Source organism: Toxorhynchites rutilus, chromosome 2, assembly GCF_029784135.1.
Source record: "Toxorhynchites rutilus septentrionalis strain SRP chromosome 2, ASM2978413v1, whole genome shotgun sequence".
Taxonomy (NCBI): domain Eukaryota; kingdom Metazoa; phylum Arthropoda; class Insecta; order Diptera; family Culicidae; genus Toxorhynchites; species Toxorhynchites rutilus.
The window spans coordinates 193,351,886-193,376,288 of NC_073745.1; the positions used below are offsets into that span (position 1 = coordinate 193,351,886).

At 37.3% G+C, this 24,403-nt stretch overlaps 1 protein-coding gene across 2 annotated transcripts; it reads right to left on the minus strand.

Moving 5' to 3' along the window:
- Positions 1-1,801: 1,801 nt before the first annotated feature.
- On the minus strand, positions 1,802-21,806 carry LOC129768893 (uncharacterized). Of its 2 annotated transcripts, XM_055770831.1 has the most exons (7): positions 21,586-21,806; positions 10,573-10,747; positions 2,757-2,944; positions 2,519-2,686; positions 2,278-2,448; positions 2,065-2,175; positions 1,802-1,998 (listed from the first exon to the last, which is right to left on the minus strand). In XM_055770831.1, exons 1-7 carry the CDS (start codon positions 21,655-21,657, stop codon positions 1,903-1,905), a joined length of 981 nt encoding a protein of 326 aa, XP_055626806.1. In that variant the 5' UTR covers positions 21,658-21,806; the 3' UTR covers positions 1,802-1,902. The 2 variants fall into 2 exon arrangements, with proteins under 2 accessions (XP_055626806.1, XP_055626808.1); XM_055770833.1 differs by lacking the exon at positions 2,278-2,448 and having other exon boundaries at positions 21,586-21,804.
- Positions 21,807-24,403: the final 2,597 nt, after the last annotated feature.

Consider the following 24,403-nt stretch of genomic DNA (forward strand, 5'->3'; position numbering starts at 1 on the left):
GTTCGGTCGTGTTGTGTGGCACGTGGCGCCGTCCTGCTGAAACCACATGTCATCCGTATCCATATCTTCTATTTGGGGCAAAAAAAATCGGTTAACATGCGGCTATAGCGCTCACTATTCACAGTTACCGTCTCGCCGCCCTCATTTTCAAAGAAATACGGCCCGATGATTCCACCAGACCATAATGCGCACCAAACAGTGACTTTTGGCGGATGCAATGGCCTCTCAACAATCACGTGTGGATTTTCTGAGCCCCATATACAGAAATTTTGGGTGTACACATAGCCACCGAGCTCAAAATGTGCCTCATCGCTGAAGAAAATTTGATGCGAAAATTCAGCATTTTGCTGCTGTTGTTCGTTCACCCAATCGACGTATGCCCGACGCATTCCATGGTCACCACGCTCTAATTTTTGTACCAGTTGGACTTTATATGGATGTAGGTGCAAGTCCAAATGCAAAATTCGCCACAATGATGTGTTTGACAAGCCCAATTGCTGAGCACGCCGTGGAATCGAAACATTCGGGTCATCCTCCACACTGGCAGCAACAGCAGCAATATTTTCGGCCGAACGCACATTACGATGATGCACAGGTTTCACAATATCCACTACGGATCCAGTTTGTTCGAATTTACGCACTACATTAGCGATTGTGTGCTCTGCAGGCCGTCCATGACGACCAAAATCCGTTCGTAATGCTCGAAAAACATTTGCCGGTTTTTCATCATTTTTATAGTATAATTTAACAAAATTAACACGTTGTGCGATGCTAAAACGATCCATATTGTAAAATGGCAGACATTCAACTAAAGATATGACGCTTTGGTTGACAGCTTTGTCAAACGGTTGTCAGCGCAGGGCTGTATACTTTCGGAAGCTCGAATGGAAAACCCTGCATAACGATAATCATCAAAGAATTATATAGTTTTCCATTGTTTAATTCCGTGTCGCAGGATAGCCCGATTTTCCGATCCAGATGCGCTATTCGTTGACGGTTAATATTCGTAGTATCTATGGAGAATCAGTGCGTTAAAGTCTGAAAGTGTTCGTGTGTATGCTTGCATATTCATCTGGCTTCATTTGAGTGGTTATTTTATTATTTCTTTAGGGACAGTTTTACTGGTGGTTGTTTTGGTGTAGGATTACATCTATTTTTAATCTGTCAGTCATGTAACGTGATGTTTTTGTAATCCCATTTCTTTTATCTAAGAAAACCGGTTAATACAGGGTTTTCTATACTTATTTTGGAAATCTACGGTTGACGTTTGCCTCTTTTGTGTTTCATGTCACACAACCATGCAACCATAGATACCTGGTTGTTACAATTAATTTTGGAGGGCATGAGCGAGATATATCCCTTTTTTGAAGAGTGGCATATTATAGCTATCTCCTATACATCTGATTGTTATCAGTAATGGTGTGCCCAATCACATCAATTTATTGGACTCATTAATTGATCCATTGAGATCCATAAAACAATCATTTGTGGTAACAAGCAGAAAAAGCAGAAGATTAAAGGGGTATTTCCCGTCAACTTGATCCGGGAAATAATTAAAAATAATTGGAAGGCTCAGCAATTGTTGCACTCGCTGAGAAGCCTCGATCTTCGACAAAAACTTACAATATTGAACAGCTTCGATTCGGTATTGCGCACAATATTAGCGCGTGACGCGCAATTACGCAGCTTGACAGAGCATGTGGTATAATAAATTGCAGCTATCGATTTCGGAATGTGATGTGATGCTAGTGAATTATATTTACATGAGTGTAGATAGAATTTTTCTACATAACACATATGGTGAGTTTCAAATTGCCAAATTTTATTTTCATTCATTTTCAAATTTTATTGTATGTAATCTCTTCACAGTTACTGTTCAAGATATGTTCATATCATGCATTCTCAGTGCGCCTCAACATGCTTTCGAACCTGCAAGTTGCCACTTCCAGATTTATTGTTTAGAAACTGATTGACTGCAGTCAAAGTCGAAATTGGAATCTGAAAGTTAGAGTTAAATATTATGCATCAGCTTCAGTTTCAGTAAAATTACTATTTAACACTTACATTAAATATATCATTCCAAAAGTTAGGACCTATCGTGGCTCCAGAACTTGTGGAAGTAATAGTTGATCCACCCGTATGCCCATTAGAGTCGAATCGGGTTTTGACATGTACCTGCAGAAAATCATTAGTTTTACGCGTGGGTTACATGATATGTTTCTAATAATGGAATTTAGAAATTTGGAAACCACCAGCCATAAGTTGTGCCAATAATACCTTTTTTTGAATTTGGTGGTTATCATTTTCAATAAGAATTGTTGATGATGGTTTCTGCGGAGTGGAATTCGAATAGCCTGCAGCGATATTTGTGAATGCTTGGAAGTCGAAAAACCGATTTAAGTCGATATTGTTAGGTGACGACCCGATCGAACTTTCCACTACTGTTACCTGTGTGTTTGCTGTGTTAGTAATAGTTGTGTCGAAACGTTGTTTGAAATATTAATTTCGATTAACTTACTTTATGGGGATGGCTAACAAATTTCTTCTTGTAAACAGTTTTGGTAACGGTATGATCTGGTTGATCTGCTTGCAGAGGTGTTTCCAAGTCAGTGTGGATTTCTTTTATAACGTGCTTTTTGGTATTTACAGGGTGGTGTTGTGGGGAAACTTCACTAACGAGTATTGTCTGGGAAAGGATGAGTATTAATCAGATTTAACCTAGGACGAGTTCAAGAAAATGATTCACGATGAATTACCTCACTCGGTGGAGCAGCTCCATTAGTCTGTCCAAGCTTCACTACTTTCTTATGAACTCCTGGTGCATGGGCCTCGGCACCAGTACCGCCCGCTCCTCCAGCATCGTCTAAACTGCCACCGATTGCTGCACTAGCACCAACGCCATGTCCGGCAGAGGCTCCCGCATATGCTCCTCCCGCGCTACGAGCTGAAAATTGAAGCAATATATCTTCTATATATATATAAAAATGGATTTTTGTCTGTCTGTCTGTCTGATTCTTATGGACTCGGAAACTACTGAACCGATCGACATGAAAATTGGTATGTAGGGGTTTTTGGGGCCGGGGAAGATTTTCGTGATAGTTTGAGACCCCTCCCCCTTTCTAAGGGGGGTTGCCATACAGATTAAACACAAATTTCTACATTACCTGGACACAAATGAAACACAAATTTCTGCATTACTCGAGGATTAATCAAGCAAATGAAACTAAATTAGTTACATGGAGGTTTTAGGGTGTAATAAATGTTTCTATGGTGGTTAGACACTCCTCCCCCTTTCTAAGGGGGGTTGCCATACAGATTAAACACAAATTTCTACATTACTCGGACACAAATGAAACACAAATTTCTGCATTACTCGAGGATTAATCAAGCAAATGAAACTAAATTAGTTACATGGAGGTTTTAGGGTGTAATAAATGTTTCTATGGTGGTTAGACACTCCTCCCCCTCTTTAAGGGGGGGCTGCCATACCAATGAAATACAAACTTCTGCAAAACTCAAAAACTAATCAAGCACAATTTGGGATGTGAGGGTTTTTTGGTACAAGAAATGTTTCTATGATGGTATGACACCCCTTCCTCCTCTTGAATGAAGATGGGGTCCCATAAAAATGTTACACATATTTCAACCAAAAATATTCCAATCAAACATGACAATTAAAAATTTTCGGAAAAGTCTGAAGGAAAAAGGGAAAGTTCGGAAAATTAAATTCCCTTATGTTCTACAATTACATAGTGACAGGCGTTGTTAGTCCATTTGATGTTTGCGCTAACGAAATATCTTTATCTTCTTCTATCTATACCAATAAAAATGGATTGCCGAATATGTTGATAAGAGCAAAACTTGAGGAAGGAATTGTCCGATCTAGGGCTATCTTTGTTCTATCATATTTTCTGTATCAAACATTTATTCCATGTAACGGAGAAACATGTTATTTGCAAGTGGTTGAAAAATCTTGTACGAGAATTGTGTCAGAAAATAATCTGATATTATAATGATGAGTTTTGGTAGAAGTACTAGGAATTCTAATCAACATGGTCGATTAGAAGATCAATCAATGAACAGTTCTGCGATTTGACTCATGAACTTGCGCTTAGTAAAAAAACGCGAATTTTTTAAGGTATTGATAACAAAAAACAAATTTTGGACGGGACGAAGTTTGCCGGGTCCATTTTTATATACAGTCAACTCTCCCTAACTCGATGTTCTGTATCTCGATATTTTCCCTAACTCGATGGATTTCATGGCACCTTCGATTTTACAAGCATTCTTCTCTCCATAACACGATACCTCCCTAAGCGTAAGAACACACTGGACGGCTTCCCCGCGCGGATTTTGCAATGACAGACCGCCGCGGGGCCTCGATAATGGAATGTGAATGAGATAAAACACACAAGGCGGAGCGGGTACGGCCGGTTCTAAAGTCACTGTTGTAAGGTTCCTCATTCTCTGCGGTGGCTCGATGGAGATGATGCGCCGCAACGGTTTTGTGATAGTATTAGTGTTTATGCGGTGCACATGAAGCAAGGTAATAGTTAATGTACTATCGGTGAGCCAATACGTGAAAATCACTCTGCGGTCATGTAGCTGCGGATTCTCGAATACTACCCAAATTATCAAGAAATGCAATATTTCAGACGTGTGCGATCAACTTCTTTCTCCCTCTCGCTCAGGTAAACATCCCTCTTCCGTTTTCCACCATTCTGTCTTTATATACCTCCCCTCTAATCCGCTTACTGTCCAAACAGTTGTACCTTGTACCATAGACTCGTCTTGCATCCGTCTATAAAAATATGATAATGGCCGCTAGTGAAGCCGTCGAAAGCCGCTGAATGTGTTTTTCATCGAGCTCCTGCTGCGACTTGTCATTGCGAGAATCGCGCGGGAGAGCCGTCTAGTGTGTTTCCACGCTAACTCGATGCCTCTCTTACTCGATGTGTTTTGATTCATTTTTCCATGGATTTTCACCTCCCTAACTCGATTGATTTTCGCGTACATGTTTTTGTGCGTTATTACCTCAGATTTCAATTGCCCTTGAAAGTGAAGACGGAGTGTTCGTGTCATCACACAATTTCTTTTCAAGTATGGAAAACCACGAGAAACCTTTCAAGCGAACAATCAAAACGCTAACCATTGCGCAAGGTTTGAGCATCATCGAGCAGGTCGAAAAATATGGACGGAAGGGGTCTGAAGCTGCAAATAATTTCAGTATTGCACAAAGTGCGGTATCAACACTACTCAAACTAAAGTAAAAATGGAATCGGAATGGAAAATTGTATCTAGACCAAAAGCATATAAGATTGGTCAGAATCGAGAAGCTGGAGCCAATGAATTTTTGTCTTGTCAAGCTAGCCAAAATAATTTACCCCTCTTCTATTCTTCGGGATATGGCTTGAGAATTTGTCCAGAAACTGGGAAATCCTAACTTTAAAGCACAACCAACATGGACGGGAGTGATATTCCGCTGGCATAATTAATGCGTCGTGAGCTTGCTGATGTCGACGGTACAATACCGTTCGATTGCTCAATGTCTTTTAATAATTAGTGCAAAAAGGACCAAAACGTGATTGCTGTGATCTGATGCCAGATACCGATATACTGGAAAGTGTTGAAAAACCTGAGAAAAACGCTGAAGATAGTAGTTCTATTGAGATGTTAATTCGAACGTTTAATCAAACCTGAAGAATATGTCCGGAATATTGAAATCAACTGAAAATGTTCCTGTGAAACTATTAGAACATTTCTTTGTGATTGAACAGTTCCTGCGTGATCGTTATAATTCAGTTTGAGTAACATACTTAATCAATATTTTCTTTGTTAACCTAGTGCCTCATGCAAGTCGGACTCGATTATATACAAACTCGATTATATATGATTCGATTATGTAAAATTTAGGACTCGATTGTATACAGTTTGAAAAAAAAAGTTTTTTTTTTAAATTCAAATATGAATAATTTCAAGAAAAAAAAATTAACCTTTCAGCATTAAGGTGAAATTTAAGTGGCTTTTATAAGTACAGTGGGTTAAAAATCGCGATTTTTGAAGATTTTGATTGAATCTTCATCAGGAATTGTTTATATCGATATTGCAGCGAAATTAAGAGAGATAGAAGTTGGGCGTCAAAAAACAAATTGTAGAGAGGTTAGAGAGCTTTAATTTAATTGATAGAAACAATCAATTTTAGTATGAATTTTTAGGATAAAATTAATTATTACAAATAAAAAAAAACTTTTAAATTTTCCACTTAAAAAATGTTTAATCCACTAATTTAGATGTTCCACTACTATATCCTGTACTAAATTTTCTCATCTTTCAAATGAAAGCAACAAAATCGGATTACGTAGCATACTTTTCAATGTAGAGTCAGTTTGAGCCAACAGAATCCGAAACAAAGAAAAAGTTCTATAAGTCTGTCATCGTTGAAATTCTAACATATGCGTAGAAGGATTTTTTTCGTGAAATATAACCGTCTATCACCTCCTGAAAGATTCTGGAAAAAATATTTTTTTTATATGAGAAAGGTGTTTTTTCACTTTAAGGGAATGAATAAAAAATTCAAATTCATACCATAATTGGGACACTTACCCTAATATATGACAATTTGAGACATAAAAAAAAATTAGGAAAAAATGTTCTGTATCTCGATACCTCCCTAACTCGATGGTCCCTTTGGATATCGAGTTAGGGAGAGTTGACTGTATATAGATAACTAGCTATCTATATATATATATATAAATAGATTTCTGTCTGTCTGTCTGATTCTTATGGACTAGGAAACTAATGAACCGATCAAGATGAAAATTGGTATGTTGGGATTTTTGGGGCCGGGGAAGGTTTTCATGATAGTTTGAGACCCCTCCCCCCCTCACTCCACCATACAAATGCCATACAAATGAAAGATAAATTTCTGCATAATTCGAAAACTGATCAAGCAAATGGAACCAAATTTGTCATGCGAATGTTTTAGGGGACACGAAACGTTTCCATGGAGAATAGACACGCCTCCCCTCTCTCTGAAGAAGGGTGGGGTAGGACTGCCATACAAATGAAGCATACCTTTCTGCATAATTCAAGAACTAATCAAGCAAATTGAATCAAATTTGGCATGTGGAGGGTTTAAGGGGCAAGAAACATTTCTAATGTGGTTCAACACTCCTCCAACCTTTCTAAGGGGGGGGGGGTTGTAGCCGATTTGTGAGATCGCCAAAGGAATCTAAATTGAATGGCATAGGAATTGAAGAACACCTAACAATGTGGAACGAGTAATAGTTTCAACTGAGTTGTCACTGTTGCTTCGCTTTGGTTTAAAGTTTCATCTTTACAAAATTATATCCACTCAATAATTAACAGGACTTGAATATGCCAGTTGCAAAAGATATCAGGATTATGAGAGACTGACGTTTCAATAAGTTATAAACGGGCGAGGTTAATTTGCAATATCTCCTCTCTCCACAGTGTTCGTACGAACGAACGCTGCATTTGCATTTCGAGTGAGCGATTTACGTATACACTCGTTCCTCGGTATACAAAGGCACAAAAATGCACAGAACAAATGTATGGGAATATGGGTGTGCTTCCAATTTTTGTTTATTCAAACAAGGAGTTTTCAAACAGTGCTTTCAAACAGTGTAGGGCACTTGGTACGCCGCGAAGTTACCGCAAGTGCTCCCACATGGAAACCCTATTTGGAATATATTTTGTATCGAATTTTACTAGGCATGTAGTGATAACAAATGTACCTTGTTCACTCTGAGTCATACGTCATATAACTGCGATACGCAACTGAAATAGAGCTGTTTCAAGCTGTTAACGCAAACGGGATTTGTTTTTGTTTTCGTCGATAACTTTGAACATGTAAATTGCAGGATTTTTGGATATTTTTCAATAATATTTTCCAGAAGAGTGTCATCGAAAAAATGGTTTGGGTGGAACAGCCTTTTTCGACACAGAAGTGCAGAGTTTGCGAAAAATACTTTTTTATCGATTAATAAAAGCGAGTGCTCCATCGAGGTAAAGATCTGAAAATCCCTGATTCAAACTATTTATAAATTGTGCTCCCGTGGCCGAGTGGTTAGAGTCCCACACTATCATGCCGGGCGTTCGGGTTCGATTTCCGTTCTGGCCGGGGGATTTTTCGTCAAAGAAAATTCTTCCGGCTTGCACTGTGGTCACGCGTATTCTAGAGCTTGCCACTCCAGAGTACATTTAAGGCGTGTTCTTCGGCATAGAAATCTCAACCAAGTATTACTAATAAAAATGACGCAAGTAATGCTACGTTGAGAAGGCAAAAGTTCCACTGGAACGTTAGTGCCATCCAAGAAGACGAATTGGGGAATTGTAAAACATAACATACCAATTCTTTGAAAACTTCCAATTGGTATGCAAATCATCAACATTTGAATTGAACAAAAATAGTTATTAACATTAAAACTATTTCATAAAAAGTGACAATTTTTTTGATTAAACTCCCTTACTGAAAAACATAGTCCTACGTCAAAACAAGTTGATTCAAGTAAAATACAGGAAACTCCGAAAAACTGTGAAAATTTTTACGGTACTGTGTTGGACACATTGCGTACATTGAAAAATGAAAGGCTAGTCTAGGAGAAACATAACAGTATTACATCAAAGTACATTCCAGAATAAAAAGATATAATAAAATAACATTAATTAAAACAAATTTTTTGTTCATATAGACTGCGACTACGCTTTGAAGTTTCAGATCATATTTTGATCTGAAATTTGACAAATTTTATGATAAAATTCCCAAAAATAATAATCTACTTCGTAAAGTGTTTTCAGCATTTCAATATTTAAATACTTTCTTTCTTTCTTTGTTTTTAAGAGGCTTTAAACTTTGAAGTTCATTCGCCTCTAAGTATTTAAATATATTTATTTTTTTGTCTTACGTGTCCCATTCTCACTCCTGAACTATTTGGTCAGCCTACCTCTCCAGAACAATATACAAGCTGGCTGTATGTCATAATTTGTTTCCTTATGCGAATGCATGCAATGTACTGAGTACGGCGACCTATCTGACGATGATTTATCATGTGCGAACTCGCTATCCTTATTGTTTGCTACATATTCCAATATCCGCGGCGGTTCTGTATAGGCCAATTGGAGGACTGGGACACAGATTGATCGTAAAAAAACGGAGATCACGGAATAATTTCGGTAATAAAATAAACTTCAACTAAACGGTAATTCAAGTGTTAGAAAAAGCCTGAAAATTTTGAGTTTAAACGTGTATTTTTCTTTTTAGGGTTGGCATCATTTCTCCATGTTTATAAACGATAACCAGAACCATTTGCTACCGGACCCAGCGTTTTGTAAACTTCTTCATCACGGTCGAGTCCTTGCGACCGCTGAACGTGCCTTCAAGTTGCAGTTTCACCAGAGTCTACGTATTTTTTTGCAACTGCTTCACTTCTTCCTTCATTGCTTAAAACCATTTCTTCTTTTGAGCGCGAGTATATGTATATAACAATTTAAGAGCGACAATCGAATCGACAAATCGAAAAATCACGAAGCATGTTGCTTGAGCAGAACGTGCTCCGCGCGGGTGATGCCTACAAATGGCTATGTATTCATACTAATCATTCATGACATGCACGAGGTCCTGCGTGTTAAACCTAAAAAAATCCTCACCCACGATATTTGATGAAAATTCCCCCGGCCCGACCGGAATTTAAACGCGAAGCTCCCAACACGATATGTGCTACATATTTGGTCATTGAAACACAAACATGTTTTCGTTGAAAAAAAAACCTCTTTGTTAACCATGCTTTTTTAATTTTAGTCAGTATTGCTTTTTATTGGTTTTTGTTACATGTTTATTATTAGATTAGTGAAGCGAGACAGCGAATTGTTAACACTAACTATTTTTCGAAAGCATTAAGCGTTGTAAGGCGAATGGATAAATACTGTTAATAATTTTGAATCTTGAACCATTTGTTTGCTTTGATTATTGAACATTATGCATTGTACGGATACCTTATCGTTAGCACAGACTCCGAACTAGAAAAAAGCAAAAACTCTCAAATGTGATGCATGCTAAAACATTGTTGCTTATACTGTATTCCTAAACGATTTCAATTAAACTGCAATATGTTGTTAAATTGACTCCTTATACATTTTTGGTGTTGGTGTAGTAAGTATTCCAATACTGCTTCGAAGATGGGAAAAGAAGATGAATATATACTTAGTTTTTGACAGCAAATTCTTACAAACATGCATTGTTAACATGGGCGGGAAACGTTCAAATCATGACACTAATAACACAATTCTGTTCAAAAAGAGTGGGAATAAAATAGAGTTTTTGTATTATTTTGACATTTTTAAAACTGAATTCAACAAGACTATGCGATACAAATAATTTCCAATTTTTGTTGTCAATTTTGTAGTTGTCATGCAACAAAAGGCCCGATTATGAATTTGTTTTTCATTTCTGTGCATATCAAGCAATACTTATGCAAGCGTTTGAAGAAGCTCGTACATGCTGTTATCTAAACGATCTAGCAAAAGCACCAAGGTATCCTTCAAGTGTGTTACCGTTTCCATCCAGAAGACCTCCGAGACCAGCTCCAGCCTGTTGTCCGAATGGAGTTCCCGCGGATGCCGACAGTCCTCCGTGGGCAGCATTTCCGGTCAGCAGTCCACCCAATCCTGCCTCGGCATGGTAACCTCCGAAGTTCACACCAATTTTGCCATCCTTGAAGGTGAGGAACTGGAAGGAAAGGGCATTTGTATTGATTCAAAGATCAGTAATTTCAATCATCTTTGCTAAAATCAATCAAATTCTTGCAAAGTCAAGAACACCGTTCTTCTATTTTTGAATAATAAATTCCCGTTCAATCCCCGTCACTCGATTTTTGATAAATATGTTTTTTTTTTGAAAGCAACTAATCATAAGATGATAAAACACTACAGGATTATATTAGAGGCGAATGAACTGCAAAGTTTAAAGCCTCTTAAAAACAAAGAAAGAAAGAAAGGATTGTATTGTATAGCACCCCAATGAAATCATAGGAAATTTCCGATTCAATTTATATGCAAATCGTCAACATCTGTTCGCACCAAAAATAGTTATAAATATTAACATTATTTTATAAAACCCTGACCTGTTTTCTGATTTGGTATCCTCACTGAAAAATGTAGCCTCACGCCAAAAAATTAAAAGAGAATATTCCGATGTGATTTTGTTAAAATTGGAACTTGTCATTGAAAATCCCGCGTCATATTTTGATCCAGATTGAGCAGCCATTTTGTTCCATCATATTTTCATTTTTGTTACATCTTGAGTCAAACTGCTTCAAATAGAAGGTTCTGCGGCAGGCCTCGCTAATTACCATTACCATATTCGGCATCCATGGTCAAACGAATGATACTCGATTTTCCACTGCTGACCCATGAACTAACTTCACCAGCGAACAAGAACTCGAACCCCAAAGTTGATCTTCTTTTGTCTGAATTTTGTGCTTAATCGGAATCGCAATAACCGATCAAATCTGATTTGTGTCTCCACTTAGAATCGAGACGCCGAAGTAAACATTCGGCTGCAGTCCAAAAATTTTGCCAAATGTCTTAAAATTGCATGACTGGCCGAGATTTACTGTCGATAAATTTTTTTCCAAAAAAAAAAAAATGTTTTTGCGCTTGGTTGTTTTTCCATCTGAAAAGTCGATTTTCGACATTTTTTTTAGATAAATGTAAATTTCGACGTGTCATACAATTTTAAGACATTTGACATCAAATAAAAACTCCAATTGCCAGTGATTTTTCGGATTCTAAAAACTTTTAACTTTTAAAAACTTTTTAAATTTTAACGTCTGCGACACTAATAATGAATGATCAATATTTTGCATAGGGTATATTATCGTGCAAATCAACATTTCGCAGCAAGTTTCGAATGAAAAATCGAGATAACTTATTTATTGTCACCCAAAACCATACGTTTCGTCTCGTATTCCAAAAAAAAACTGAGTCCCAGAGTGTCGATTTTTGACAAAAAATTTTTTTTCGAGATGACAGTTTCATGCAATTTTAAGACATTTGGCATCAAATTTTCGATTATTCAAAAAAACTTTGACCGCTTTGCGCCACTCTCCCTTGAGTCCGATTGAGCTGAAATTCTGCATAGGGTGTTTTTACGAGGTGGTGAACTTTTTTTTTTATAGGGTAACTTTTTGAAATTTCCTGCGAACGAGTGAAACGATTAGTGTTTAACTCGGTGAGATCTGGTTTTATGACTGATAGTAGAGGCTCTCCAATTAGAAAATGTCCGGGAATGAGGACGGAAATGTCATTTAGAGATTCGGTTATCGGCGAAATTGATGATAACCTTAATTTGAGTGACGATTGGTTCATGGTATTGGTATTGACTCCTGGTCAATTATCCAACGAAAATGATATTTGAATAACTTTATTCCTGCTTCCCAAATTCCTCCGAAATGTGGAAAACGGGCGAATATGAAGCAGAAAGTGATGCCATTCTTCGATCAATAGCCGGACGCCGTGTCGTGTCCAGTATTTGTCCAGTAAGAGCTTCGCGCCGTCATGAAGCGTTTGGAAGTGTATCGATCGGGTTCTCATCCATTTGTTTGGCATGGAGAAAGATCGGGAACCGTGTGTAAAACGTTCCGTAGACGCGAATTTCTGCTGCGAAGTCTGATTGCTGCATCCTGATTCGCCCGGAAAGATCGTTCTTTTTTTATCCCACTTGTTTATTTATTTAGGCTCATTAGTATCTTAGTTGTAACAGAATGGGATTTTAATCGTGTACATATCACATGTTTTATCGTATCTATCTGTAAATAGCACATTACACAGTTGCCATTTTAGGCGTAAGAGAATTCCCTTTTATAACATTGCATATGGTACATTACACAGTAGTCATTTAGGCGTAAGCGTATTCCTTCTTTCTTTCTTTCTTTGTTTTTAAGAGGCTTTAAACTTTGCAGTTCATTCGCCTCTAACAGCGTATTCCTTCTGTTCTTCCATTGCTCAGTTAGATCGGACAGCGGAGACAGTTGATACGATCATTGTTGTGTTATTAATAGAATAACAGCTCGATGTTTCTTGCAGAGCAGTGATATGGATGAATCAATCATATTTCGACCGTGGATCGATCTCCATCGCTGATGATTGTTGCGTGGACGTAGTTTTTCTGTAACAACACATCTCTGTCACTCGGTTGAATACAAAGATTTTCTATTTATTTGACTTAGATTTGATCAGCACGACAGTGGAGTAGGTTCAAAACACAACCGGTCCTGTGAAAAAAGTGTTGTTACGAATGTTATGAACCTCTTCCGAGGTGTGCCGCACAAATTTCTGATCGGGGAATAGTGAGTCCACGGAGAGGAGCAACTCGAGATTTGAGGTGAGAAGATGAGATTGTAGCTGTATCTCATTTTGAGTGAATGAATTTCGACATCTTCTGTGTCCGAAGCATTGTTGCCACATTTAAATCTGTACCAGAGGGGTCAAAAATCTTACTCATTTGTACTTTTTTTTCCAAAACTCCGGAAATCTTCGTTGTAGAGAAAAAATATATTAGCATTAAAAAATACTGATTCATTTACTACAATTACATTGACAGTTGCAAGTCATTCGTGTATTTGACACATAGTTTTTTTGAATCTAGATTGCATACTATCATTTTTCAAAAAATTCGGGCTGTCATATTTTATGTTTAGGCTACATAATTAATTCTCCACATCTTGTACATTCTCCTTGTAGAATCCTGGAAATGCTTCTAATATAACGTTCATGCTAGTCAAATTGGAAAAATTTCTGGGATTTAACATTGCCGTAGACTTGAGCGTCGAACCGTCAAAATTAAATCTTTTTCTCATTTGTTTGATCAGCTCCACGAAAAAATGATCTGCCTTTCGCTGTTCATTGTTCTGATGATTTCTTCTGCTGCTACTCCAACCTGAAATTCGGCAAAAAGTCGTCATGTACCTTAATGTTGCCTTGTTCAAATGTAAGAAATTTCTCAAATGGAAAAAATCTGTACCAATCTGTACTTTTTGACGAAAATCTGTACTCTGTACCGTACAGAATCTGTTCCAAAAATAACGAAAAAATCTGTACCATTCCAGATAAATATGTACGTGTGGTAACATTGGTACGTGTTGTAACTTTATGCCCAAAGCCACGGGAGTAATCGTATTGTATAAAAAACGCGTGAAAATACTAAGAATTTCTCTTTATATTTTAACTACGTATGAAAAGATAGATGTTGTTCTTAACGTGTGTTGCTTGTAAGTGAAATTGACAGCAGCTTTTTCCTGGATGAATCGATGAAAATAACGGTACGAAGGTTCTAAGCAACATCCAACAATCCTCAGCAGTCATATACAGGTTTCCTGGAAGCTGGTTGAAGTCCACCCTCACATGTGTCTCGTCATCCATTACGCAGCAGAGTGTCTCGCTCACATGCAAGTTTTTAGCCATATCTCGAACTGAGGCGTTCGGTTTCCGTTTAAAGGTCCCAACCACGAGTTTGTGATTTTTATCGTTTACCTTCATCGTCCAGATCATCGATTTCGATCAACAGTCAGATGTTCTATGATGATTCCAGACACCGTAAAATTCGCGATTCCTAACTTTTTTTTCCGATGACACGATGCGACAGATCCTTATTCTCGAAGTACTCGTGCAAAACTTTTTCGCGCATGCACTGTTCTTTCATTGCCATTCTGGAAACCTTTGCGCACCTGATGAAATCAACTACGCAAAATTTTACCCAACGGATCAAAAGTAAGAGCAATTTGAGTGTGCGGGTTTTAAATGGTACACTTTTTATGAATACCTTTGCCATAATGATCACAGATTCAAGAAGGTCGATGAGACCGGAGTACATTTCCGATACAACAATACGTACAAATTGGTTCCGACTAATTTTGGCGCCACAAGATTTATTGAAATCGATGATCAAGACCTACCTGAACACTTTCTCCAGATGGAACGATGAAACGAAGCTGGTTGGAATACAAAGCAGGTTGACCCATTGGACCCAAGCGAAGATTGTGCGGAGAAACGGCATGACCCGTCATATACTACTTGAGACTTTGTAGTTCAACTCTGCGGAAGTTGGATGGCATGATAGGGTAGGACACACTGTAAGCCGCACTATGCGCCCGAATTGGCCTTCGTATAACCCGTATAACCCAATCACCTCTATGAAACTGATGTATTCCTGGCGATGTTTTTTGTTGGTGGTAAGCTTTTTCTCCATTGCCAAGAATCTACGGAGGTCGTGCTGGTACGAATCAGCCATTGAAGCTATCATATCTTCTCGAACTGGTAAACGAACGAAGTACCGACGATCAACATCCCTGGAAGTCGTTCGCAAGAGCATAAGCTTGTTCCTCGCTACTGTATTTATTAACGTCGCCGATGTATTCGATAAGAAGAGAACGACAGAGTGATTCCATATTCTACATTCACTGTGAATTATCCGATACCGCTGATTGGTGAGTTAATTGTTGTCCGGTTCAGACAAAGTTTCTGGCAGAGTGCTTCAGAAATGAAGCTTGGTTGAGAACCACTATCGAACAAAACCTTGCTCGAGTCGACGGTGGTATTCATTCATGATCTTGACTTTAACAACATTCATATGTCATCATCTAATCTCGAGTCGAGCGATCCAATGAAGCTGTCAAATGACGGGAGTAAACTACGAAGCAACATACATGTTTTCGTATCTTTGTCCAGATTAGTGTCCGAAATATTGGTTGAACACTATTTCATGCGGAATCAAAAAATATATCTTTCAAGTGCATTTTACTTGAATAAAAATTTTCTTGCAACTTTTTTCTCTATGCTGTCAGATGTATCTCTTATAAAAAATAGCAAATGTTTTCGTGACTCTAGCTTTGTTTATTTACTACAGGAAAACCTGTTTTTGTGCGATTTTATTATTTGTGCGATTAGTTTGTGTGATTCAAGACCCAATGTCATAATAAAATCGCACAAAAAGAATCGCAAAAATGAGGAATCACTCAAAAAGGGACTCCATAAAAACAGGTTTGCCTGTATTTTGCCCGAACCAGAATCGGAATAAATGTAATGTAATTTGCATAACTCATATTTTTATTTGTTCAAATAATATAATTCTAGCGTTCAGGATCATAAAAACCTAACATTTGGCAAGAAGTAAAAATGAATTATAATCAAGTTTAGAGAAGTTTAAAGGTAAATAATACTGAAATTTTAGTATCTGCCAAAATATCAATTGGCCATTTTGATGGGTAGCAATAATTGATGAAAAAATGTAGTTCGTTCATTTTTATTAATTCGATTATTTTTGCCTTTAATAACAATACTCTCTCTATGTAGTGGATTATTATAAGAAAAGTAACACTTTTTCCCTGATTATTGAATCTTTTTTGACATTTCTATTGAATTCTTTTTGACAACCAATTTGATTCTATCCGCATGACCCAGCTTCCTCATTCTGCACCTCGAGTGGCATGAGATAGCAAAGTTGATCGCTTTTCTTTTTGGCTCATATTTAATACCCGAGTTGATAACAAAAGAGAACAGACTTCAAATCACATCTAATGATAATATATAGTCAAACTATTCGCCCTCGGGAATATTGTTTCTAGATATATCCCACCTAATTACCGATCTGAATAAGGGGGAGATCTTCTTGAATAAACTGTTACTTCTGTTGTTCTTAAAGTTTTCTGTTACCATCTGAGTGTAAGTATTCCGTCCGTAAACTCTATTTAGTATAGAACCCTATACTGAGTGCATTGAATAAATTTTAGCGGTCACTTTCTCTTTCACAAGCTGTAATCGGTTATCCTCCAAAGGCAGCACTAACGTGGCTTGCGCTTTTCTATCGGTGGCCTTCCAATCGGCAGAAACAGGCAGAAACGGCTTCAGCTGCATTTTCTCCAAGGGTCTCGTGCACGATGACTTGCCATGGATTTTTTTGGCACAACAGCATTTCCATTACAATCTTACAATCACACATAATTTTAGTTTAGTTTTTTCGCAAAAACACCATTTCACTGCCAGGAGATGCTGTCCATGAATCACTCATCATAATAGCCGGCACTAGAAAATTTCCTAAATAGTTCAGCGTTGGTTCATCTCTAATCATTTTTTTTAGTTTTAAAAATGTAGAGGAATGTATAGCACCATTACAGTCTCGTGAAATTGGCCAGAATTTCATTTTTGCTTCCACCCTAAGACTACAGGAGGAAACCAGCAGTATAAATCCTACACATTCTGTGGCAAATCGTAGAGTCGAGCTATCAATGAACCAGTTTCATCGTTCAGTATATTGTGCATAGGGCGCTTCTGCTGGAGCTTTTTGTGGTCCGAATCAATGACATTCAAGTTTTCGGAGAAATAACGTATGATTATTATTCTCAGTTACCAGTTACGTTGGCCTTTGATTTAATTCTGGCTCCGGAACATTAATGTCACCAGTGGTAGGGTCACACAATGTATTCTTAAAGATATAATTATTAGTCTCTCATGTGCACATTCCAACAACGGCAATTGCGCTTGTGAACAAGCCTCTCAAGTTAAAGGTGAGCTTCGGCATTTAATACAATTATTTATAAGATGGCAAATGATGAAAACACTGTTGAAGGCAACGTTATTGCTTCTATGCAACAGATAGGTTTCCCTTCAGTGTACTTGAAGCGTATCGATCTACATTTGTGGTAAAGTCAAACATGGCCTAAGAATAATACTCCCGGAAGTTGCATTATTTAATTAAAAATGAAAAAGTCACCATGCGATAGATTAATTATGAAAACTCAACGGATACCAAAATGTTTCACAACTTGTTAAGCACTAATCGCTCTGACGATTCGGCTATTCAGGTTTTCTAATTCATCATGGAGGTTATTAATGGATGTTCATGCACAGCCCCTTCGTAAGTACGAATCAAAATCGCCAGGTCATCTTCTCTGGAAGAATTTGCTTTTAATAAGGAACTATCCATCATAGTACATGTATTTTTTATACTGCAATTATACGCTTTTCTGATTACAATTCACCCTTCGTTTGAATGTTCAATGTCAACTGCAGCAGATTTTGCTTTCGTTTCCTGGTTCGGGGTGCAAATGAACGATCCGCGTAACTGGCTGAACTTGTTTTCCGACAAATTGTGATTTCGATAAAGCGAATAAAAACAACAAAATTAACAAAAGTGAGATTCTTTTCTGCTCGCCTTGAACGAAGAAGGTATGTTAGTGAAGGAAATGTTATGCTGCTACATGAAAACAATGATGGTTTGATTATGGCAATCACGCACCAAGTGATCGAAGAATTTCTAATATTGTTCGATTCGTTGCGTGGGAGAAATAACATCCATTCAATGGTATTTGTTGTATGATTATCCACAAAGTTCAAATTAGTCATACAAAAGTAAGTATAAGCTTTTCCATTCATCAACAGTGTGTCACTGTAAGGATTAATCACGATAACGTATAATCACGGTTTTCATATAATAATTTTTCAATCCATTTACGTACATACAAAGCAGTAGCAAAGCTAGTAACATATGCAGCTGAACACAATCTCTAAGAAACAAAGCTAATTGGCCGTCGTTGGGATTTTCTGAGGCGAAAAATCTCTGGTTACGTCTTCCTTCGGAGCGGAAGTAAAAGAAGTTGGCCCGGCTCATGAGTTGTTGAGTCTGATAGGTAGGAACAGGTGGAGTCGCCTCCCTGATGTCGGTGATTGGCACTAAAGTGGCGGAAATAGGCCGACGAAAAATAAGCGAAGATAAAAAAAAAAAAAAAAAGCTAATTGGCTCACCCTGGAATTTACGCGATAGCAGTTCTTCTCGAATTTACTTTGCATGTTCTAAGGAAAGAATGAAGGGTGAATCTGCACAACCGGTTTTGCGGGTTCTGTACGCTTTTCGAATACGATTATAAATTGATTTCGTTTCTTTGCTTATTCTATATTGATAGGTATGAAAAACTCTATTGATGTTGACTGTCAACAATTGGGTTGTCCGGAAAGTTTGTGCCGATCTTCAAGGGGGGAAAAATCAAAAACAACATTCATACAATTATATATGCGCTTTCGCCATCTTTTACGCAACCTCAAAAATCCATCCTCCTGAACTTGTTTGATATCTGTCTGGAATAAAGGTGCTTTTCATGTCGCCTAATGTGTCGATGTTATTGAACTTAAAAAAAATCAGCAGGGACCTGAAAAAATTAGGATCTGGTGGTGCAATATGTGGTTAGTATAATCGGTGAAACAGCCCATCTTAGAAATGCTCTAAAACGTCATCTTTCCTATTTGCTTATTCTGGACGATTTTCGATCGCTGCCCTCAATATAGAATTACATTCTAATCCCATCAGACACCGAGCATGAATTTCTTCCGGTGAAGACCAGCTTTGAGGTTGTTGATAGTGATCTATTTCATTTACTTCAAGATTTGCTTCACTAAATCCATTATACAAAGCAACCAACTAGAATAGTGCGGGGAAAAGGTGCGCACCTAACTGTTGTCGTCCAACAACTTTTGAAGTAAAAGCAAATAAAATTCATTTGCAAATTGTCACATATATTGCCTTCGAAACGAATTTCTCAAGTTTTGTTTGTGTTGAATTTCTCGAGTTTTGTTTGTGGTAGGAAACATACCTACTTTGAGGCAGTATTCTAGCCTAGAAATTTGAATAAATCAAAAAAAAAATTCCTTCATATTTCTGTAGATTAGGCATTCAAGAATATACCCTAGAAATGGCTTAACGAAAATTCCATTATTTACCGAGTTAGAGTCATTTTAGTGATGCGGTATCTAACCTGACACGACCATAACAATGAACTTCAAATGCGTTTTTCTCAAAACTAGTTTTTTCAAACTGGCGTACACGATATCTCAAGTTCTACTAAAACGATTTATGTCGAATTTATATGAATACAATCTGTATGCATCTCTCTATCGCATGAACCTCTGGAAAATAATATTTTTCAAATTTTAATACTTTCAAAAAATTGCGAAACGTAAAAAAAACGTTTCAAACCGCATGTTGTTTTTCAAACGACCGCCATTTTGTCAAAAAGATGTTTTTGACTTGTCCAAGGTTTATGCGATGGCGGCATCTTTACTGATTCAGAATCTGTTCGATTTTTTGTTTCAAATTTTTTTGAGAGCAAAACGTTGGTGCGCACTTTTGACCCACAAGCAATTTTACAACTAATCGAATTTCTAAAAAAAATTCTTGAACTTTTTCACATAAAACGAAGGCGCTCTATTATCTATTAGAGAATGTAGGTTTCCTTGATAATGTAGTTTGGAACTTTCCAGTTATTTTAGGTAATGAAATCGTCACCCCTAAAATTGAAAAAAAAAGATCAAAACAACGCAAAAGTTTTCTTTCCTCATAACTTTTTTACAACTTTAATGCAATGTATCTTGTTTATATTTGTGAACTGCCGGTGTAATAATGTGTCACACGAATACATTTTTGTTCGTTTGTTTCAAAAAGCCCAATGCGCACCTTTGCCCCGCACTACTCTACTCGCAGTTTATTCGAGATTAGTTCGTAGATGCTATCCATTAATTTTTCAGTCAAATTATGTGCTATCCTTACATGGTGACGATAAATGGAGTTCAGCTTGAACAGATGCTCATAAACGATAATTTTAGATATTTGTAGTGCTATTTTACGTATTGTTAACCGTGAATAACTCTTGATCATCTTTCGATTTGGTCATAATCAATGGTGGCACGAACTTTTCGGACAATCCAATACACTGAAACACTTAAGGTTATCCTCACGAATTAGAACAGAAACCACTCAATCAAGCACACTGAATGGCCAACGTTCTAAGTTTTGGACTAAATAAACCATTGTTAACAAGTAAGCGCGCACATAATCACATTTGCTTAGGACTTTAGAAAAGCAACATGATTCGTTAAGTATGATCACTGTAACAAGGATACTCACTTATGTACGCAACCAGCCCAAACGAATAGCGATTCCTAACGGTAAACCATTAACCTAAATAGACCCGAAGCTGCTACGAGGAGTAACTCGAATTGATGTCACCGATCGACCATCATCTATAGTTCTTGAAGATTTTTTTTGAGCCATAGCGCTACAGCATCATAACGATACAGCATCAGAAGAAGATTTTATAGTTTCCGATAAAAAAAGGATATTTGACGAACCATAATTAGGACATCGAAGTGAAGAAAAGCGAAATTTTCGAAAAAAGTAGCACTTGCGTGAAAGCAGAAATGCCACATACTGAAATACGTTAGTCGCGAATTTAGACAGGAAACGTTGAACTTCTCATTTCAAGGAGTTTAATATGAATGCATGAAGCTTATGTATGAACACGTATACCAACATCTTCACCTAATTTCACCAATTTCTAACGATATCACATTGCTGAAACACTCATATCCTGATGTCATGAATAAATCCTTATGTTCTTCATGATTTGTAATTTCGAATACATCACTAAAACCACTCACAGTTTTTAGATCACTTCTGTGAAATATGCTAATATCATATGCACTCGAAACTGTTTGGCGACTTCGTCAAAAATATGAACTCACTTGTGGGGCAGCTGTTATGGAAGCAATTTGCGTTAGTGCTAATACAATCGCCACCAGCGTCTTCCGGTTCATCTTAATTGTTCGTTTTTTTCCGAGATAGTGAATATGAAACACAGAAGCACTTGTTCGCGCGCCACGATAAATTCACGATTCGTCTCCTGAGGGTGTTGTGCGCTCGAGAGATCGACTCGCACTGAATGGCTTCGATTGAGCTCCTAGCTTCTTAATATTATATCATACAACCTTATGTTCTGATGCGAAGTTGATCTTACTTTTTGTTCAAAGTGTTTCGCAATCAGGAATAGTTTTTTTAGTCGTAGTGATCTCTCGGTCACTGACGTAGTTCGATCACAACAAGCATTTTGCAGCCATCCAAATCAAATTTGGTGGATAATCAACGTCAAACTGGTAAAAACTTCCCTCCTGGAAGTCATTATTACAATTGTTAATTTCGACAACAATAAATTTTACTTCTAAAAAGTATGCTCTGAACAAAAAAAAACAAGAATGTTTCTACCATACATTATTTCATTATTTGTTTCTTTATCTTTCCACAATACAACAAGAAATAAGTGGAAAAAATATTTAAAATTATAGGGTAACACGGGGTGAGTATGTCCACGGGGTGATTTGAACCACCCCATTATCTCAAAAAGTATGGCTCAACTTGGATTTTTATAATGTCATTTGTTTGTCACCGTTTGTAACTAACATAAAAAAACTTTGGTAAAATTCGACAGGTGGAAGGAAAAGGTAGCATGAACACAGCAAGCACTTTCATTGTCAAACAATGTGAGTTTTCCGATCGTGGTTTTAAGGTTTTTCTCGCTGATTAAACAAACTTTTCGTGTATTGTGCAGTAAAGTTCTGTTCGCCTACGGAAGAGGAACAGCGAAACTGTAAGTTTGATAACAATAAATGAAATTAATTGCATTTTAATTTTGGCATGTTGTGTGGGGTAACATGGACACGTTTCTTTGGGAGAATTGATCCTACAGATTTGAGGTTTTTCTTTGGTCTTATTGATTCCAGATGCCGCTGAATTACAAAAAGAGGATGGGACAACGTTGGAAGAAGGAGGAGCTTGAAAGAGCAACGCAGGCCATCAACAACGGATTTTCTTTGACCAAGCATCGAAAGTGTTGGAAAACGCTCGAACAACAGTGAAAAAATCCATGCATAATTCGAGATGGCCTCAATCCAATTTTTCTGGTCTGGAATCTAGCCAAGAAACCTGGTATCGATCCCAGAACACTGTTACTGATTGTAACATAATTCCAAAATACTTTACATAAACATAAGTATGGTTTTTCCGATGAAACACACACTGAACCAAATCACCACACAGATGGTCCAAATAACCCTGCATCAATTTCTAATGTCCAAAAATCATCTCTTTTAATTTATGATATATTTGGTAGTTTAAAGCTTGATATAATGATTAAACATTATTGGTTGAGAGAAAACACGTGTAGCTTAGTATACAATGTGACATTTTTGATTTAGACCGTATTGGTTTGGAAATACTAGGCGATTTGCTTAGGTGGTCCAAATTCCCCCCTTTTCCCCTAATAGTTGCAAGCTGGTGAATTGAGGGGGTTCGAAAGAAAGTTGTGTAGATTCCTTCAGTTTATTGGAAACGAAAAGATAGAACAGAATCTGAATAGGTAAAGATGCCGCTATCGTCACTATTATACCTTGGACAACTAAAAAAATTGTTTTTTTTGGACAAAATGGCCGTTTGAATTTTTTTGTTGTACGCCAATTCAATTTATTTTATAATAGAGCAATTCCACCCCAAATATGCTGAAAACCAACAAATTTTGACGCGTCCTTCTTCGATTTTATTGAAACTTGATACAAATGATGTGAGCTACCCGAAATCAAAATTGTCATTATCATATGACTGATTTTAATTACGACTGTTTTTTTATAAGAGCGTGTGCAGAAACATTGATTTTTTTTCCAAAATTCGTGTAGCATCGCATGTAGATTCCATTTTTCATGTTACTTTTCTTAAATGGATACGATTTCACAAAGTATTGAAATTTTATAAAAAAAAACTATGGATGAGTTATACCTATGATATAAGCGCAAGGTTGACGTAGGACTGCCGTTGGCTCAATTGTATTTCTTCAATTAGAAATAATCCCACCTCAGATGTTCCTCACTGGGTACGATATCGCCGCTGCACAGAGCTATATTTTGTGTGTATTGATTAAATTATTGATTAAACTAGTGAATGGATGAAACTATTTACGAATTCAATTGCAAACAAATCCCAATTGAAGTCAATTTATGTATTATGGTAGTAGTTATCGCAGCAAATAGTTATCGACATTTTGCCTAACCATCAAACAGTATGCGTAGAAGTTCAGTGAGCTGGCGACATGATGAGATATCTTCCAATGAGGTCTTGAATAATCGAGTCAAAGCGTTGCATTTGTACCCTCTTTTGTAGACCGTATTAGCAAAACGAATTCCGGAGTGTAAAAATGCATAGGGGTATAAAAGTATTTCCGACTTGAATGTATCTGCAATGCCGATTTTCCCAACTTCTTGGTTTCGGAATCTGTATTGGGAAAACACATTCCGGTTTGCTAAAATGCAAGCGAGTACAAAAGTACCCATATTTTGCATCTATTTTGCAATGCCAATTCCCCAGGCTCCATGTTTTTGAAATCTGTGTTAGGGAAACATTCCAATTTGCAAAAACGCAAACGAGTACAGACGTTTCCGCTGCTTGCATCTAATTTGCTATGCCGATTTCTACAGGCTCCATGGTTTTGAAGTCTATGTTAGGGAAACATTCCGATTT